Here is a 20,349-nt window from a genome sequence, read left to right as displayed (position 1 = left end):
GTCTCTCACTAGTGGTGGTTTGGCCACAAATAGAGGTTTGAATCTGCTAATGGCTTTAAGCTCACAGACTTAGATGTTTTAGCTTAGGCAGTTGAGACACATAGTTTTCGATCTAGAAAGCTCAGCAGGGTAGATAAAAATCAGTGATTTCTTTAAAAAAAATAATTAAAATTAAAAATGGATTTTTTAAAACCAGATTTTTTAAAAACTTTTTAAAATTGTTTCTTTAAAAAAAAGTGTTCAAAATGAAATGTGAATTAAATACAAAATGTTAAGTTCCAAATTTATTATAGTCTCTCAAAACATTTTAAATAAAAAAATAAATATGCTGAATCCATGAGTCTCCATCAAAAACTTTGAGTTTAAAGGCTGCTTTTCTGTATAAAGAGAGAATCGGGGGAAAATGTCTAACTTGCGAGGTCAGGCTTTATAATTATGGTACAGTGGGGTCAGCCTAAGTAACGTAGTAGACAGTCTCTTGAAAATGAGACATAGATGAGTAGAAACCTAAGCTCTATTCACTTTCACTTAAATAAATTTGAAATTTTCCCCAGGCTGATCTGAAATAATCAGTTTAACTAACTGACTTCAGTTAATATCTGTTTAGTAAATTATTTAGTTGTAAATGTGAAACATGTTTTGCTGGGAGAAGTTTATGTATCCACAACATTTATGATGGTTTTGTTAAACAAACAAAATTTATTTTTATTAAAATTCCAGTTACCATTAGAATGCTGCTGGACACAAATCATGAGCAAAAAGTTAATTATCTAGTAAACAAGTGACATCACCATTTTCTAACCTACTAAAATGTACAGTTAATAAGAATCTGAAAATATTAAGCTATATAATTACTTAAATAAATGTATATACTTACATTATACCATCTAGGTAGCAAAAAGATGTACCAAATCTAGTGTAAAGGCTCTATTTAGTTGTAAATAAACATGTTTTAAAGGCGTTATCAACCAATGAGAAAGCACCTTTCTTTAGAAAATAACTGAAGAACAAATGGAAAAGTTGACTAATATCACCTCTTTAAATTGAGGTTTTCTCCTTGGTGATTTATATCACTTTGATTTAAATCAGTCAACTCTGAATCTGAGGTTCAGTCTCCATTGCTGTGACTCACCTATGGACATCTTTTGGCTCCAGTCAAGTACCTTTTCTTACAATTACTCTTTTACCATCTCCATTTACTTAGATCTTACATGTAAGGAGTGCTAAATCCACCACACGCTAGTTCAAAAGTCCATATCTGGTTTAATGAACATGCAAGTGTCAAGACTATATGAGAAGAAAAGCTTAATATTAATCTTGATATATCTACCTCGCCAGTACTGTAGTTTAGTTTGACTTGTCATGCTCATGCATACACTCTTGATGCAATCTACATAATCATAACTGCTGCTAACAACCCAGTCTATAAATAAGTTTTCATATTGTCTGAGTGATTTAACAATATTAACTTTGTTATTTCTAAAGACTTCTCAAATATAAAAATTTTCTGCATAGGGAAGCTCTTCTCAAAAAGGCAAAAATGAAGGCTAAAAAGAAGCCACGAAGACGATCAGACAGCTCTGGAGGATATAATCTTTCGGATATTATTCAGAGTCCACCCTCCACAGGTTAGTGGCAAATGAACTTTCGGGCATCACAAAGTCTAGCATCAACTTTAATATGAAATACTATACTCTGCTATCTGTTCATCTTTAGAAGAATTTCTTACTTAACACACAACTTTTTTTGTAAATGTTCAGTATGGATTATAATGGTTTATTTATTGAATTATAGAATTAAGTGATACTGTTTTTTCTTCCCTTTTTAAAGGGATATTTATCTTTGGCCCCAAACTTAATTTTTAGGAAAACAAGCCTTTTATAAAACTAAGACTAAAGGACATTTTTTCCATGGTTTTTTTGTTGTTGTTGTTTTGTAACTTAAATGTTCCCCTGTAATGTTGGCAGCCCAAACATTGAATCACTACTTGAAACCCTGAAAGAAAATGACTGGAATCTGATTAGCCTGTTGTTCATTGTCCAGTTGGTGAGAAATAGAAAAAGTAAATGCATGCATTCCTTTTTCAAGCACATAGTTTGTGTGAATCAGATTAGAGAAAGGAAGAGAAGGGGGAGCTATTTTATTCTGCTCCATGATGCTTGAAAATTGATGGTTACCTGCAACTGTATAGGATTATGTAATGAACTACCCTTTTTAGTTTTATATTTATAGTTTTATAATTGTCTAATGTTCAAAATATGATGCCACCTTCCAGGTCTGTATATTTTCTTATATAAGCATTGTATAACAATCCTGCTTTTCATGTTATAGTTCTATGTTATATTCTTATCCAATACATTTTAGGCTTAATAAAATTGGATAAGGCTAACTCTGTGGAGTCGCTTCCAGAATTGCTGACATCTGATTCTGAAGGTAGTTATGCAGGAGTGAGTAGTCCCAGAGACTTACAATCCCCTGACTTCACAACAGGATTTCAAGCAGATAAAACTGAGGTATTTTGGTTCCTAAAAATCTTTTTTTCTTTTTTTTTTTTAATTTTCTTATCTTAATGTTTTATTGCCTTTCTTTGTGTAATTTAAAAAAATTCAAACCTTGATTTTTTTGGTGCCTTTAGAAAGACAGTTTAGTCACATTCTCATCCTGAAATATTAAAATAAACAACAAAAATCCTCTGTGGTTTTAATAGATAGTGCTGATATTTTGTTTATGAATGGTATCAGGAGTTTTTAAACACCATGTTTCGTTTTATACCCCTTTTGTTTTTTGAAATTTTCAACTCTCTGATGTCTTAGACTTATATTGTTTAAAATCCCTACCTCATATTTATCTGAAAGAATAAAGGAACCTCAGATTTAGCAAAATAAAGCTAATTTTCTTAGCCTGATGTATTTGGTAAAAAGATTACTGGCGAGGATAATTTTAAGAGTGTAATTAAAGAGAGGATTTATAAAGAGAAATTAAGTTCACAAGAATTGAGACTAATTCATATCTGTGTGCATATTAGTGTCCAGTATCAAAATTGTTATTTTAGACCTGTAACAAATCTCTAGGAGTAGTAGTATACTAGTTTATCTAGTAAAGTATTTGAACATAGTTCTAAGGTCATTCTTGTTTTTTGATGGATGCTGTCAATTAAAAATAATATAAATAATGCAGATTGAGCTGGGATTAATTAAAATACATCTGATGCTTCTGATATTACATGTAGAGCCTCTTCATGTATACTTTAATATTCGCAACTTATGTCACTTCTAACATCACCCTTTTCTAAATGGGGAAAAAACCCTGTTTCAATAGAATTCTTTTATGTTTCAGATGAAAGACAAAATGTATGTTCAGAGTATAAAAGCCCCACATTCTAATAAAGAGATGAAATTATGTGAGGGATCATCAGCTCTGAAACAGTCTGTTCCACAGTCTATTCCCAGTGTTAAAAACAACTCTGCAAGCTCTCCAAGTTGGGTTGCTACTTCTTTCAGGTACAATAAAATTTATTGTAAATAATTAGCTGACAAGTACTGTGCTTTCCATTTGGTAAAAGATAGTGAACATTAGTAGTTTAATATTCTTGCTTCTTTTCAAAGTGAAAAGTTAACTGTGTTTAAATTGATCGTATGATACCAGCAACACTTGACATGTTGGCTAAGGATGTTGGCTTTCTTTTTGCAAATTGATATGCTTGCTTTCTCTTGAATAATAAAGAACCATTAGATACATCTTAAAAGGGACACTGTCTCAAAGGGTTTTAAAATTTTAAAGTAGCTCTTTCTGTTAATTGGATCCTTTACTCCTCCATCCTTCAATTAAAAAATAGTACTACAGTATTGTGAGGTAACCATTCATTTTACAGTAGTGTTAGTGCAGCAATTGGGGTTGTCACTGTAGTGTACCCTTTTTTTGAGGGGATGTTTGACAAACAATTTTGAACATTATTGCGTTTATAGGCAGTTTAAGGTCAAATTTGTTAACTTCAGCCTCCTACATTAATAAAAATAGATTCCTAATGTAGTTCTTCTAGTATTTTATCTACATGGATCTCACTGTACGTGTGTGCGCCCTGTGTACATGAGCTTGGATTCTTTTGTTCAGCAGCATCTGTTGGGTTTCTGCCTGTGCCCCCCATCTTCCACTTCTGAGGAGGGCAGAAGGGGAAAAGCAGCTTCAGACACCACTTGTTTCCTTACCACACATGGCAGTGAGATGGTGTGTGGTATCTGACTGCTTCCCTGTAGCTTTCTTAGAATAGATTTAGTGGTTTTTTCATTCCCAAAGATGGGACTTTTTGTTTTGAAGTCTCACCTTGGCACCAATGTGGTGGTCTGTTGGCTTAAGTTAAGTCTCCAGGTTTTAAAATCTACCCTGCCTGTGAGGCAGCTATGCCTTTAAATGATGGACATACTAAATGCCTTTTTTGTCTAAGGGAAGGTCATAAATGTTCAATCTGTAGATATTTTTCTTGTGCAAAATGCCTGTGATGCCTGACTGGAATTATTTTTTATGGAGAACTCTGAGGAGTGATTCTGACTGAGGTCCTGCCTCGAAAGCAGTTGTTCTGAAGTCAATTTCAAATTAGTGCTCCAGCTACAAGAGATGCTATCTCAGGAGCTAAGGGTTCTTCTGGCACCAGGAGATCTTGTGTTTCAGTGAAGCGTTCTGGACCTTCACTGCAGTCCTCCTTCAGGTCAGTCAGTGACTTCTGCTGCCCAGGGTAAGAAGGTGTAGAGAACTTCAGCTGATGCTTGGCAACAGTCATTGTCCCTAATACTGGCCAAGAAGAGGCCATTCTTCTGACTTGTCCAAATCTGCTCCCGGTAAGCCTGACAAGCACTGGAAATCTTCAGTGACTTGACTTGCAGTCCTCTGCACAGGCCGGTCTCAATAACTGAAGATCCTATCTCAATACCAATGACATTTGGTATAGTCTGACTTAAAATCTTAAGTACTATGTTGTAGTAAAAATATTCCATCTGCTGATGGATAGTACTGTTTTGTATAGTACCATCTTCGTCAATACCTTATTCCTGTACATTCAGCTGAACGTGAGCTTCCAGGGCTACGCTGTGGCCAATAGGCCTAATGCATTTCTTGAATGCATAAACGGAGAATGTTTTATGTAGGAGTAGGGAGGTTATTTTACATCTATATTTGGCACTGGTGGGACTGCTGCAGGAATACCACATCCAGTTCTGGGATCCACACTTCAAGAAGGATGTTAAGTTGGAGAGGGTTCAGAGAAGAGCCACGGGAATGATTAATTATAGTGATACAAGGAGCTCAGTCTGCTTAGCTTAACAAAGATAAGGTTAAAGGATAACTTGATCGGTCTGAAAGTACATGGCAAGAAATATTTGATGATGGGCTCTTCAGCTTAGCAGACAAAGGTATAACAAGATCCAGTGGCTAGAAGTTGAAGCTAGATAAATTCAGACTGGAAATAAGGCATATGTTTTTAACCGTGAGGGTAATTAGCTATTTGAACAAATTTACCAAGAGCTGTTGTGGACTCTCAGTCACTAGCAACTTCTAAATCAGGATTGGATGTTTTATCTAAAAGATAAAAGGTTAGCCCAAATGGGAATTTAATTCCGGGAATGACTATGGCCTGGGTTATGCAGGGCAGACTAGAAGATGATCACAATTGTCCCTTCTGGTCTTAGAATCTGTGAATACCTGCTATACATGAACTGTGCCCTTTGTCAAAGGTATAGATTTTCCTAAAATTCAAGGTCACAGGAAAAAAATAAATACCCTGCAGGTACTTCAGAGTCTGCTAGTGAACACACGCTCAGTCTTTGAGTGTGCGTGTGCCTCATTCATTATCCATAATTATAAATTATTAAGGTATAACTAACAAAGCTCTTAATCTTACCGTGTAGCAGTTCTTCATTTTTATACTTCAGTATCATAATTCAGTATGTGTATTATCATACACACATAGAAGTGTAGGGTTGTGGTTTTAAAAGTGCCATGACCTCAGTGTCAGTATTTTATCTTCTTTAAACATGGGTTTTCAGAGACTTTTTCACTCAAAGTCCAACCTTATGTTTGTGAATCATTAGATAAAGCTTCATTAGTAATTTTCCTTATGTTGTGTTTTGAGGGGTGTCTTAATTTTAGGCCTTAATAATCATTGTTTCCCAACAACATGCTCACTAGAACTGCTTACATTAGCAATGTATATGTGGGACATAAAAGGATTTTACATTAAATAAAAGAGGGCGTTGGCCTATCACTATCAAAATACTGAAAGCTTCATTCCTAACCATATACAAATACAAGATCAGATTTCAGATCCACAATTCCCAGGCAAGCATGGTCTCTTGCTGCAGGATTGCAATGAGATGCACTGCCTCATGTCTCTGTGTGGCAGCATTGTCTGATGGAAGCATAATGCTGAAGACAGCCTACTTCCTCATTCAGTGGCATAGACTGTATCCCTGTAATATTTTTTTGTTCTTAAGTTAGTTGATATATACTCCCAACTGTAGCTGTATCTCAACATAGTTTTTCTCTGGGAATTACCTTGGGTTTTAAAAATTATTAAATTTTGTACATATTCTCTAAATGAGAAACTGAAAGAATTCTACCAAGTGATACTACATATCTTCAAGTCACTTAAAAATATCAAGCTTAAATCACTTTTTTAATTTTTTACCTTTTAAGGGCAGAGTCACTGAGACACCGAAGCAGCCTACACAAGCTATTAATCTGGTTTAAGCTGCCTTGCATTGCCAGAGGAGCACAAAGCAGCAAATTAAGGGTCACACTGACTTGCAGTTGGTTTGGAGTCTTGTATTAGACTATGCTGTCTGAAGGGAGGACAAGGAGAACTCTGTCCAAGGGTCCCGGTGTTTCTCTGTGATTTTAAATGCCTCCTGCATGCGCCTGCCTCATTTCCCCCGACAGTGATGTCAAAGCACAGTGGAACCAAGACAGCAGTGCCGTGGGGAGCCTTTCAAGCAGTAATGCCCTAGGTTATCCTGTGGCTTTGGAACTTTTAAGGAGCTGTGACAATTGGGCCAAGTAATCCTACCAACGAAAACTCTTCACCCAGGTGTCCAATTTCTTTCATACCACCAATTTCATTAAAACAGCTAGCATTGTTACATACAAATCAGCTGTAAAGGGATGCTGGTGGCTGAATTAGCCCATCACAGTGGCCCCACTTAAGAGTTACTTAAGAGTTGTAGCCTATATAATTGTAGCAGTTAAATTAGCTATGGTATGAAAGTTGAATTTGTTCAAATGTAGCATATAACAAGGTTTCAGTTTTAACTATAAGGAAAGTTTGAAGTGTCTGCGTTGTTTTAATAAGATCATTTGGAGAAACATGATATTAATTTTCTCTTATAAATTTAAGGATTTACTTGTAAATTCTTAGAAAATTCACACTGTACTCAGAGTAAGTGCTGTAATTTGGGAAGGGGGAGGGATAACAAATATTTTCCATACAAAACAATAAGGTTTAATCGCTTCTTTAAGTGCAAAGTGGAATTCTGCCTTAACTGTGGAGTTGTGACCAGTGTCTCCATAATATTTAAGTTACTAGCCAACTACTGAACAAGTTTCCTAATTTTAAATATCTTCTTTACAATGGCTTTTAAAAAGTAAATCACACTTTGCCTCTTGTTTCACATTGTAATGAATCTTGGAAGTATTTTTGTGTATTCTGTATATACACATATAGAAAGGTTTTTTTTTTGTCAGAAACATTCTATTTGAGGTTCGCCATAATTGAGGAAATAGACATACGATGGTACCCGGATGTATAATTTAAGTATGACGTAGAAGATTTCAGTGAAGTTTGGAAACTGTGGAATGTAAGTAAAAATGAATGCCTTGAAAGGTAACTTTTTATTTTTCATTCAGCCCTGCCAGCCCTCCTGCTGTGGATCTAAGAACCATCATGGAACTTGAAGAAAATATGCAGAAGTGTGGAACTATGCCAAAGACAAATGCAGGGTTGGTAAAAAACCAATATCTATAAAAAAGGAGAGATGTTGAAGAATAGGCCATTATGGATTTACTTAGCGGTTCAGATGGTTTGAGATTTAAAAGAAGAAGAAAAAAATCTTCTTGTCCTTTTTTGTGTTTGCACAGCTTTGTTTGTTCATTTTGTTATGGATTTCTGTGCATGCATTTAAAATGAACATCTCTGTCTGCAATGGACTGATTTATCTAGTTAGTGCAGAACCTTTTGTTGGACTCTGGAGACATAAATGGAAAGATTAATAAAATAACAGATCATATGTGGGATCAGTGGCCTAGCTGGCCAACCTTTCTGCTCTCTGTCCATCCCCACTCAAAAATAATCTAAATTTCCATCTGGTTGCTCTCCAGGTATCATTTGTTTCATACCACCTCCTCCAGCCTCCCCAGTTGCATGGTATTTTCCCAAAGAGTACCACTGGTGTGGATGGGGGAGAAGATTTCAGTGCAGACTGGACATTTTGCAGGATTTTTTTTCCCACATACTAGCCTGAATGACACCCATCTGTGGATTTTAGGGAGCTAACACAAGATAGAATGAAATAAGAAGACCATTTTGGAAACAAAACTCATGGTAAAGCAAGACATCAGACCAGAAACACTCAGCAAAACTGCACCTACAAAACCAAAAATTTAGTGTTTTTTTTTTTTTTGAAGAGTCATCGGCCACATGTGGCAGTGCTCAATGATTCTGCCTTCATCAGAGAAAGGGGAACATCCTGGGCAGCCTCCACCATCTCGCTATGAGGATCAATGTGACAGTGTAATGTCTGGAGGAAGTTCTCATTCCTTGTATGCCCAAGCAAGCAACTGACTTCCCTTCCACCCTAAAAACACGAAAACCACCCAACATATAGACTTCTAGTGTTTCAAGTGGCCTCTACATATTCCACTTTGTGCTATGCTATTGGCACTTTTGGTGCCAAGATGTAGAATCTTGTGAAGAGCAGTGTCCCTTGGGATGCATCCCACTTTCCCATCGTGGAGGACTCTGAAAGTACAAAAAGGGAGAGAGTCCCAATTACCCTTCAGTTTCTTAACGGCTGAAGAGTTTAGGATTGCCATGTCCTCACTGGAGAGATATAGATACATAAAATAACCCTGAAATGGCAGAGTTGCCATTTCAGGGTTATTTTTTGGTTAAATTATGAGTCAGCTGTCCTCTTTTTCTTTTAAAAAAAAAAAAAAAATAGGTGCCTGGTATCTGGACCCACACAAAGTGAGAGAGCTGCCTCCGACATCTCTGCTGATGAGGGGAGGATCCATAGGCCCAGTTAACTAAGTTTGGCATTAAGTCCAACATTGACTTAAGAGAACTGCTCACTTAAGTGGCTCTTTATCTGCCTTGAAGCAATGTCCAAGTCCCTAGATGACTCAGCTCAGTGATTTTCTAGCGTACTCAATGAGAAACAGAAGTCTCTAAATTAGTCTGGTTCAGCCTAATTTGGTGCTGAAGATTTTGCAGTTTACTCTAAACCACATGCTAGAAGTATTCTGGTGCCAGCATTGGCAGTGTTAGGTCCTCAGATCCATCCATGTCAAAAGTCCAGTGCTGATAATCCCACACCTTTGAGTACTAGTGAACTACTAGTTTTTAAGTTTTGCCTAATACCAAGAGCACTAATGTCCTTAGTTTCACCAGTTACTTTCGTGAACGGTTAGTTGAAGTGGCTCTCTACCCAGCTCTAGTGAAAATAGGATCTCCTGATCCATCTGAGTTAATGTAGCTTGTTGTCAACGGTACTAGATATTTGGCAGTCTGTTTCGCTATCACCTGTCAATGCTGGATCATTGGATCTGCATGCTTCTCCTATTTATGCATGATCAACTGCACATTGACAGGAGCCTCTCAATTTCCAGAGCAGCTTGTGTGTGTTTGGAGATTGTGGGGAGTGGACGCAACTCCTGACACTTTGCAATGGAAGTCTCCGTTCCAGTCATATTGGGCTTCCTGGTGCTGCATCTTTGGCCCTTCAGCCTCAAACCTATTCTGCTATAGTGCTAGAAAGACCTCTGTGGGCCTTCATCCTTTCTTGAACTTGGTCATCTGTACTAGATACCTCAAAAGGGTTCTCATTTTTTTTTTTTTTTTTGTAAACTTACCTGAATGTGCACTCAGGTAGTCACAATGGCCAATGGAAAAATACTTAACGTGAAAGTTTCAGATTATCAACTGAGGATATATCCCAGCGAGTTTTCTTAATTCAGTGAACACCTATTGTCTCCAATTCTGCCTCAGGGTCAAACAAAACCCACTGTCATTGACCATACTCCTCTTTCTTACTGGAATCTGGAATTCTTCTGCCTTCCCTCTGATTCCATTGGTTGAGGAGGTCTGTCTGGGGGTCAGTCACAATGGATCCAAAAAGCTGTCAGTTGCCTTAATTGGTCTTGGCTCTTTCATCTTTGGACATCTTAGTTTTTTAGTACCACAAATCCTGTTTTCCATTCTCCTTGTTCTTTGTCTTAGAGCTGGGGTGAAAGTATCCATTTGAGCCTGAATCTTCTCAGGTTGACAGCCTGACTTCTGAATTACTGAGTTGCTTTATGGGGAGGTTTATTCTGAAGTCTAGTAGATCCTGTTGAAAAACCAAGCAGACAAAAACTTGCTGCAGTAAATATCGAAGTTTCCCCATTGCAGTAGCTGAAGAGAATGAATCTGAGATGCTCTTCTCTTACTTTTGATATATTACACTTCAAACATTTGAAGAACTGTTTTGAGTTCTACCGGACTGAATTGGTTGTAATGTCAGCAACTACTGTCACATGCATGGGGGAATGGTACAGTCCTCTAGTTTTATGAAAGACTTACTCCATGTACTAGTAATGCTACCTGGAAGTTGTGATATCTGAGACACAGCAAATTTGACTTCCCTTTTCAGCAATTCTGCAGTGGATGGATTTATTTGAGCTGTCCTTGGGTTATTCCCTCTGGTGCATGACTCTCCTTTGCCATGAGATTGAAATCTTTCGTTCACAAAACTCTTAGGATCTTTGCTCTGATTCACATGTGTATGTCATCTATGCCATGTAAAAGGGCATTCCTCATAGCTTTAAATATGGACAGGCTGTTGGTGAGATGCAGTCCAGAAGGCTGAGTCTGCATAAGCTCAGTTGGAAAAAGTGGTCCTATGCATATCTTCACCACAATTTCCAGTTTAAAAAATGTCATCCCTGGTTTAATCTTTCAGGCCCCTAGTCTGACTGTAGTCTGACAAGTATCTTTCTCATGCCTTTTATGATTTGGTAGGTATTTGGTCACCTGAGAAATCAAGGTGTACTTAACTAAATGAGTGGTAAAGCATCAGATGGATTCTGATTGTTTTCATCATCTTTTTCCAAAGATGCTACTTGGGCACCTATATGTGCTTTAAGCAATCTGTCTCTGTCTCAATCTCAATTCAGGAGAGGAAATTTCAGTCACTAACACTCTTGACCTGTTGTTTAGAGCATGTACATTGGCCAAACCGGACACTCTCTATGCAAAAGAATAAATGGACACAAATCTGACATCAGGAATCATAGCATTCAAAAACCGGTAGGAGAACACTTCAACCTCTCTGGCCACTAAGTAACAGACTTAAAGGTGGCAATTTTGCAACAGAAAAGCTTCAAAAACAGACTCCAATGAGAAACTGCTGAGCTTGAATTAATATGCAAAGTAGATACCATTAACTTGGGTTTGAATAGAGACTGGGAGTGACTGGGTCATTACACATATTGAATCTATTTCCCCATGTCAGGTATCCTCACACCTTCTTGTCAACTGTCTAAATGGACCATCTTGATTATCACTACAAAAGTTTTTTTTTCTCCTGCTGATAATAGCTCATCTTAATTAATTAGCCTCTTACTCCACCTTTTTATGTTCTGTGTGTGTGTGTGTGTATGTAATTTTCTTACTATATGTTCCATTCTATGCATCCAATGAAGTGGGCTGTAGCCCACGAAAGCTTATGGTCAAATACATTTCTTAGTCTCTAAGGTGCCACAAGTACTCCTGTTCTTTTTGATGTTCATTTTGTTAGTTCTGCAAACAGCGTTCACCTACACTCTCAGCCCACCTTCCATAGAATTGTACTGCTTTCGAGTCTTCCTCAAGTGGGACTATAGAGGCTGCTCGAGGGAGGGAGAGAAATTACTACCAGCAGCTGTTGCTCTTAGTATTGCCACTGCATATTGACACTTGCTGCTTCCCTTCCCCTCTTCTTTGGAGTCTTGGGAAAGAATTTCCTGAACTAGGGAAGGAACTGAAGGATGTCTGGGCCAGTCCTTACTTTTTATGCTCTAGGGATCCTTAAAAGGGGCAGGGAGGGAAGGGAGAGTATCCTCAAAGGGCACTGCTCTTCAGAAGATTCTGCAACTCGATGCTAGAGGCACTAGTGCTTCAAGTGTGAATATGTAGATGATACACTCGAATAAGGGGTGCTGGTAGATAACCTGTCTTTTGAGGTTAGTATTTTAAATGATCGGTTGTTTTCTCTTTTCCAATTGTCATTTTAATTCATAGTAAACCTGCTTCTCATGGAATCAGGCTTTCTCAGAAGCAAAGAAAAATGATTGCCATGGCGGCTAAGGATAACGGCTCAGTTACAAACAGCCTGGAAACTACTTCCATTACAGCCACACCACCCACACCTACGAAAGTTACAAAACCAGGGAGTGCATGGTATGTCATCTTAGTTAACTCAGTTTATTTATCTTTGTGTTGATGGTTCCTTTGGGGCAGTATTTTTTTTTTTTAGATGACACAACTTCTATTTAGTTACAAGAAAACAGTGGTGTTTCTACTTTTGTACATTTAGCTTAAAAATTTTAAACAGGAATTGTGGTTGGTGATTGTGGCTCAATGTTCTGTGACAAAGTTCCTGCTCTGCCTTGGTGGGGCTTGCGCTTACTGGTGGATTTGCTCGCCTGGGAGCTTCATGGCAGCCCTCAGCTTCGCCGTTTTTCTGAACCCACAGTCCAGGTCGACTCCTCCTGTGTCTGACCAGGAGTTGGGAGGATTTGGGGGGAACCCGGGTCCACCCTCTACTCCGGGTTCCAGCCCAGGGCCCTGCGGAATGCAGCTGTCTAGAGTGCCTCCTGGAACAGCTGTGCGACAGCTTCAACTCCCTGGGCTACTTCCCCATGGCCTCCTCCCAACACCTTCTTTATCCTCACCAGAGGACCTTCCTCCTGGTGTCTGGTAATGCTTGTACACCTCAGTCCTCCAGCTCAGTGTCTTGTCTTCTGACAGTGGCCAATGCCCAGTGCCCCAGAGGGAATGAACAGAACAGCTAATCATCAAGTGGGATGGGTTTTACCTAGGGAGGTGGTGGAATCTCCATCCTTAAAGGTTTTTAAGGTCCGGCTTGACAAAGCCCTGGCTGGGATGATTTAGTTGGTGTTGGTCCTGCTTTGAGCAGGGGATTGGACTAGATGACCTCCTGAGGTTTCTTCCAACCCTAATATTCTGTGATTCTATGATTCTAAGAAGTGATTCATCCATGAACTTATCTAGTTTTTGTTTTTGAACCCTGTTATAGTCTTGGCCTTCACAACATCCTCTGGCAAGGAGCTCCTCTGGTTGACTGTTGCCTATTCATTTCATTTGGTGACCCCCTAGTTCTTGTGTTATGAGAAGGAGTAAATAACACTTCCTTACTTATTTTATCTACACCAGTTATGATTTTATAGACCTCTATCATATCCCCCCTTAGTCATCTCTTTTCCAAGGAGCACTATAGCAGTATAGCAATTTAATATCATAGTCATTAGTTACTTGAAAAAAGGTTGTAATTATAGTACAGTAACTCCTCACTTCAAGTCATCCTGGTTAACATTGATCAGCAACTTAATAAGGAAACAATTAGGGAACATGCTCGTTTAAAGTTGCACAATACTCCCTTATAACATCGTCATTTGGCAGCCGCCTGCTTTGTCCACTGCTTGCAGGAAGAGCAGCCCGTTGCAGCTAGCTGATGAAGGCTTGGAACCAGGGTGGACCGGCAGCCCCCCATTAGCTCCCCACTCACCTAAGTTCCCTGTGCGGCAGCTGCCCAGCAGGCTATCGATTGCCTGCAGTTCAGCTGTCCCTCCCGCCACTGCCATGTGCTGCTCCTGCCCTCTGCCTTGGAGCTGTTCCCCGAGCCTACTGCTTGCTGTGCAGGGTGGGGGGAGAGGGCAAGAGGGGGGTAATGTCAGGGTGTCCCCCTCTCTCCTGCTCTTGCACCCGCTTACCCCATCTTCCGTAGAGCAGGGGACACACACGACGGCTCAGGACGGGGGGAGCTTCCTGGCAGCTGCCATCTCAGCTTGCTGATCTACTTAGAGTGGGGTCAGCGTACTTAAAGGAGCAATGCGGATCTCTCTCTCACACACATGGTGTGTGTCTCTGTCTGCCATGCTGTCTCCCCTCCCTCCATTCATGCTTCCTTGTAGAGTGTGAGGCTACACTAACGAGTTAACCCTTGAGGGTTCAGTCAATTACTAGTTCATCACTTAGCCGTAAGGCATTCCTTGGGAAATATCCCACCCTCTGACTTTACCACCTCAACCAGGCTTCACAATCATCATCACTGTGTACCAGTATTAAATTGTTTGTTTAAAACTTATTGTGTATGTGTATGTGTGTGTGTGTGTGTATATATATATATATATATATATATATATATATAATATATATATATAAAATAGTCTTTTGTCTGGTGAAAAAAATTTCCCTGGAACCTAACCCCCCCCCCCCCCATTTACATTAATTCTTATGGGAAAATTGGATTTGTTTAACATCTTTTCACTTAAGTTGCATTTTTCAGGAACATAACTACAACGTTAAGCGAGGAGTTACTGTATAACCTATGCACAGTATTTTAACTAATGTCAATTGAATGGAAAGTCTGAAGAATTTGTGGTGTTCCATTATTAATAATCATTCTGGACAAAGAAAATACTTGACACGTTACATTTCTTAATATTAATTTGAAAATCTGTCTTATCACAAAAAATTACTGTTTGTTTGCATTTTATCAAATAATTCTGGATTCAGAGTAAGTGCTGTAATTTTGGGGCAGATGCAGTTTATCTTTCGTACATACGTTAGTGAGCTTTAGCTCTGCTTTAAGATGGTACATCATGTACATTATGTCAAGCTGAGAGGTTTTTTTTTTCAAAACTTACTTTCCTCAGTGGTCCAACAAAGGATGAATTAAGCTTTGTAGGGTGTTTGAAGGCATCTGTTCATCCAACTTTTCCCAGAAATTGGTTTTAGTGGCTGAGGTTTAATTTATTGGCTAGCGGGAGCTGACTTTTAGTCAATTCTTTTGGTTAATTGGTGTCTTTTTATATTAAATGTATAAGCACCCAGAGATTGTTGGGCACATTTTTACTAAATCAGTCTTTTGAAATATTTTATATAGTGTGTGATGCAGGCCCAGGTATCTTAAGTGAAAAGGCCAGTGCATCTTCCACTGAAGGATAACTTTCTGGTTTAATTTTCATGTGGCCACATATGCCTATAAATGTTCATCTACAATATTCCTCTGTCTGTGCCTACTTAGATGGAAAATCTTGATTAAACCAAGAGTGAAAGCAGAGAATCAGTGAGAAATCTATAAATGTTTCAAATAGCCTAGCTGTTGGAAAGGGGAATTAGATAAAGTTTAAACTTCAACAGGCAAACTGTATATTACTATTGGTTGCTTGTGCTAGTTCTTTATAAAAAAAAAAAAAAAAAAAGTTGTATTAACAATTATCATCCACGTCATCTTTTTTTCTGTAAAAGTATAGAACAGTAAGCTTGGGTGCATCACTTACCCATGTGGAATGTGGATCTTTTTATCCAAAATGTAGAGTACATCTGATGACAAACTCTGCTTTCCATGCATGCAGTATATTGAGAGCTTATAGAGCTTTTGTGTTCCAATGAAAGGAGAAACTTGTCTTGGAAATTCAGCAGCTTTACTGGCAAGAACATTTGCCAGAAGGGTGTGGGACCTTCTGGCACTTTCTTTGGTTGATTAAAAGACACCATATAACTTTTACCGTTCTTTTCTTTTATGCCAAAAGAAACTTCCAATTTCACAGGTTGGGGGATTGAAGCTAAAATCAAGTGCTTTGAAGACTGGTAGAGAATAATAAACTTTGTCAGGAGTACTTTTATTTTGAAACACTCCCATGTCCCACAAGAAATTAAACAAAATATTAGCCTTATTTGGATTTTATATATAATGTATGGTTCAGATACGTATGTTACGTGTGTGTGTAGTGTATATATTATTTGGATGTTATATATATATAGTTCAGATACATATGTGTATATGGATCAGATACCCAGAATCTATCTGGAATGGAGGCTTACAACAATTAAAACTCGATATTTTAGTTGCAAAAAGTATGTTTTGTGTATCATAATATATTTTAATACTTTTGAAGTCCATACTGGTGCTCCATCTGTCAAAAGTGCCTTCAATAACACACCAGAATGTCAATAGCTCTTCTATAAAGAAACTTCACACTTGTTTGTGTACAGCCAAAATTCCAGGAATAAGATTTTTTTAAGTTTCTTCAATACAATTAAAACATCTTTTCTCTTAAAGACAGTCTGGTCAAATTAAATTAGTGTGTTACAAATTAGGTGGAAAGTGCAGTGCACAAAGCAAGATGAGTTTAGTGAAGATACTGCATTTAAGCCATTAGTTGTTTGTTGGCTAGGCTGTAACGCTTTCATAAGCTTCATTTTGTTTTTACTGAAAATGACAAAAAATAGTAATGCCGGTTCGCTGCTGTGCCCAGTTGCCATTGGATGTAGCTGTGGCAAGGAGGCGACATGGAGCAAGTTAGTTAGGTTTTCTAATTCTCTAGCGGGTTTTGCACTGGTCCCAGAAGAGGCTCCTGTAACATCTGCCAGCTAATAATGGACCACAAGGGACTGTCTGGGGATAGCCAGCATGTTCTAGTCATATCTTTCTAACTCTCATATGCCAAGACTGTAGTGGGAGTGGAGTAGGTGCACGCTGACTCTTCACATGCTACGTCAGGGGAATTCCAAGCTGGTGACTTGCTTTGCTCCCTTTGCACTGCTTGAATCATGCAAAGGAAGAAGAGTGCATTAGAGCATTTGTGAGTAATAGCTTAAATCACTTGTAGAGAAAAACTGAATTTGGCTGAATTTTGGCTGAATCCTGAGGTTAAGCGTACATCAGGTTGATGAAGTAGTATTAAACTGTTCAGTTCCTGATGTGTTTGAGATTTCCCTGAACAGTGCTTGCTGTTTGATTTTCTAGATGTTTAATTTTTCTTGCTTTGGTCATGATACAGGTTTATATTTCACCCAACATTGCCTTGGTGTAGATAGTATTCTGCATTAAAGAAATAATCTTTTTAAAAAGTAAAAAAAAATCTGGCTTTTTTTTTTTTTAAATGAAATTCACATGCTTAACACGACTACCATGAGTAGTCCCATTTAAAATGAATGGGACTACTCATGATAGTAGAGTTAAGCATGTGTTTAAGTGCATGCAGGATTGATGCCTGAGATCCTGACAGGAGGGAATCATAAAGTTGTGATAACTCTCTTTTCTCCTGTAAATAGAAATAGCTTTTGAGTAGAATGTTAGTCATTCTCCTCCCTTCCCTTAACTCGGGGATAGTCAGTAAGTGGACCACGGGCCAAATCTGGACCGCCAGACACTTTTGAACACACCCTGAAATCTTTTTATTTACTTCTTATTATTAATATTTATTTTTCTCTGGAGTCTGGACCTTGACTATATCTTAGACCAAGAAATTTGGACTTCAACAAAAAATAAACTACCTCTGCCTAAACTTATCTAGAAGGTTGATTCTTTATACTGCATTAGTTCTGGAGATCAGTAATAAAGGGGCAATGGACACATTGGGGTGAGCAGGGGGAAAATGCATGGATCTGGGTATTCATGGTAGGAATTTACTTTCCTCATCTCAGTTACTTTCCCATACTACACATCTATACTTTTCCTTAACAAAATATTTATTTTAGGGGAGTACCCAGCATAGCATATATAATGTAATGTAATAGAGTAAGGATTCTACTGAAACTTGTGGACCAGGGTTTGCCCATATTTGATATTGGGGTTTTACAAAACGAAGCCTTCTATCTTCAAAGGAGTCTGCCGTCTGTGATCTAGTAAAATTGACACTACAAGCATATAGCTACACTTGACGTTTTAGTCTCGTTTTAACAACGGTTAACAATCATGTTAGTGAACACGTTAATTATTTCTATTATTGACAGAACACAAATGTTTGTTAGTTGTATTTAACCCTAGATTTTAGCAATTAAAAATTATTAAATATTGTAATGTGTAGGTATACCCCTAAGTGAATTCCTTGAGCCATATTCACAGCAAAATTCCTGACAGATATGTTGATGAGCAAAAGTATATTTGGTGACATGAAAACATGTAGATCTCTAGCCCATATTTAATACAACTCACAAATATAGTCTTGAGAAATGTAAGTCTAAAATGTTGAGCTTTTTGTTGTTGTTGTTTTTAAAGGGCATCTTCATTACATTCAGCTTTGCCAAAGTCATTCCGTGATCTTGTACTGGAAGAAGAAAAATCTGTCAGTGCAGGTCATTCTCCGGGCATCATTGTCAAAAAAGTTTCTTTTAAAGAAATTGAGGATCCACAAGCTCAAAAGGCCATAAGGTAAGTGATATTTCTGTTGCAAAACTTCTCTCCCCAGTGATTACTCATGGGCTAATGCCTTCACCTGTGGAATATGGAGGCAGTCCAGTGGTGGTGCTGAAGGCTCCAGGACTAGGCTCCACTCTTCAGCTCAGGCCACCAGATTTTCTGCTTCCTGCTGTGGAACAAATTGGCAGTTCAGTGTCTCCTGACCATTTTCTTTTTAAAACCTTTGTTTTTATTAATTTTTGTGCAGCTGCAACTTTCTAATCCTCCTCCTCCCCCTCCCATTCCCTGGTAAATAGCAGCATGGTGGCTTCAACCACATGGATCTGCCACTGCGGCTCCTTCCTGCCAAACTCCTGTGCACCCACTCAGGCCTTACATGAACTGTGCTGCAGACGCCCAACTTATGAAGCCTTTGTGAAGCAGCACTTCAAAGCTCTGCAGAGTGTGAATTATGCCTCGCATGTTGTCAGTCACCCGACCCTTGCACTGCCAGGGTATGGGGCTCAGAGTCAGACCGGCATGTTAGGTCCCCATTCTGCCCCAGGATACGACGACTCTAATGCAGAAAAGACCAATCCAGCGCTAATGAACTTTCAGTGAGAGAATCAAGCCTGCTCAAGGGGTAAGTCCCACAACAGACCTGAGCTGGAGGGAGAAAAACCCCTGAAAGGATTGAAAGCTGTCCTCTTCTCCCTGTCCCCAGAAACTAAAGGGCCCTCAGCTCACAGGGGAGAGAAGGGCTCTAACATAGCTTCCCTTCTTCCCACTGGGAGTCAAGGAATTCTCATGATACTCAGGGAGAAGTCCTGCAAACGCCTGAGAGTCCCTAAAAGGCAAAAGGAAATGTGTCGTCCTTGCGGTAGTACAGGTGAGTCGCATGATACACGCATTTAATTTACGTGAATTCAACTGTACGCGTTCGACAAAAAAAAAAAAGATACCTGTAAATAGTGCAGGCAATTCCGCCCACCATTCCACTCAATGAGCGTAAGATGGGAGACATGAATCTGCTGTTCCCTCAATTGGTCTCGGTTCCCGCATGCCTCTCATAGTGCGCTGAGTGTGATTCTAGTGTTTAAAGATACGTATTTTTCATACAATGTGGCCCCTAAACGCAAGCCAACTACTTCATCTGGTGCTCAACCAAAGAAACAGCGATCTGTTTGAACGCTGGAGGAAAAAGTGGCTGTGTTGGACTTATTGAGAGATGGTACGTTGGTCTCCAACATGGCGTGTAAATATGGCCGCAACGAATTTAGCATCTGTGCCATCAAGATTTGAGAGAGAGAAATTCGTCAAGCTATGGCATCAAGTGCTCCAGTAACTTCTAAGGTGACGAGCAAGGTGCGTTATAAGACTTTAGTGAAGACTGAAAAGGCATTAAACTTATGGCTGGAAGACATGAACCGTAAACATGTGCCTATCGATGGCAGCACGTTGCGAGAAAAGGCTCTTAGCCTCTACGCGCTGTTCAAACCTACCACTGAAGAGGGACAGCCTTCCGATGAGAAGGAATTCAAAACCAGCCAAGGTTGGCTTAACAGTTTTAGGAACCATTTCAACCTCAAAAATGTCCAGACTACTGGTGAAGCTGCATCTGCCAATGAAGGGGCAGCAAAAGCCTACCCTGAACAATAAAAGAAAATCATAGACGAAAAAGGTTATCTTCTGGAACAAGTTT

General features: G+C 38.8%; 1 protein-coding gene across 5 annotated transcripts in view; it reads left to right on the top strand.

Annotated features, from left to right (window-relative positions):
* Window positions 1-20,349, top strand: part of IBTK (inhibitor of Bruton tyrosine kinase) — a 97,313-nt gene that overhangs the window by 59,760 nt on the left and 17,204 nt on the right. For 4 of the 5 annotated variants that reach the window (XM_073336541.1, XM_073336543.1, XM_073336538.1 and 1 more), the window contains 6 exons: window positions 1,516-1,628; window positions 2,365-2,513; window positions 3,337-3,500; window positions 7,891-7,983; window positions 12,521-12,679; window positions 18,528-18,680. In XM_073336541.1, coding sequence (XP_073192642.1) covers window positions 1,516-1,628; window positions 2,365-2,513; window positions 3,337-3,500; window positions 7,891-7,983; window positions 12,521-12,679; window positions 18,528-18,680 — 831 coding nt within the window. The remainder of the gene's footprint in view (window positions 1-1,515; window positions 1,629-2,364; window positions 2,514-3,336; window positions 3,501-7,890; window positions 7,984-12,520; window positions 12,680-18,527; window positions 18,681-20,349) is intronic. The other variant, XM_073336540.1, reaches the window with a different exon arrangement.

The sequence above is a fragment of the Lepidochelys kempii genome, chromosome 3 (assembly GCF_965140265.1).
Source record: "Lepidochelys kempii isolate rLepKem1 chromosome 3, rLepKem1.hap2, whole genome shotgun sequence".
NCBI lineage: Eukaryota > Metazoa > Chordata > Testudines > Cheloniidae > Lepidochelys > Lepidochelys kempii.
This window is presented reverse-complemented; position numbering and strand designations above follow the sequence as displayed.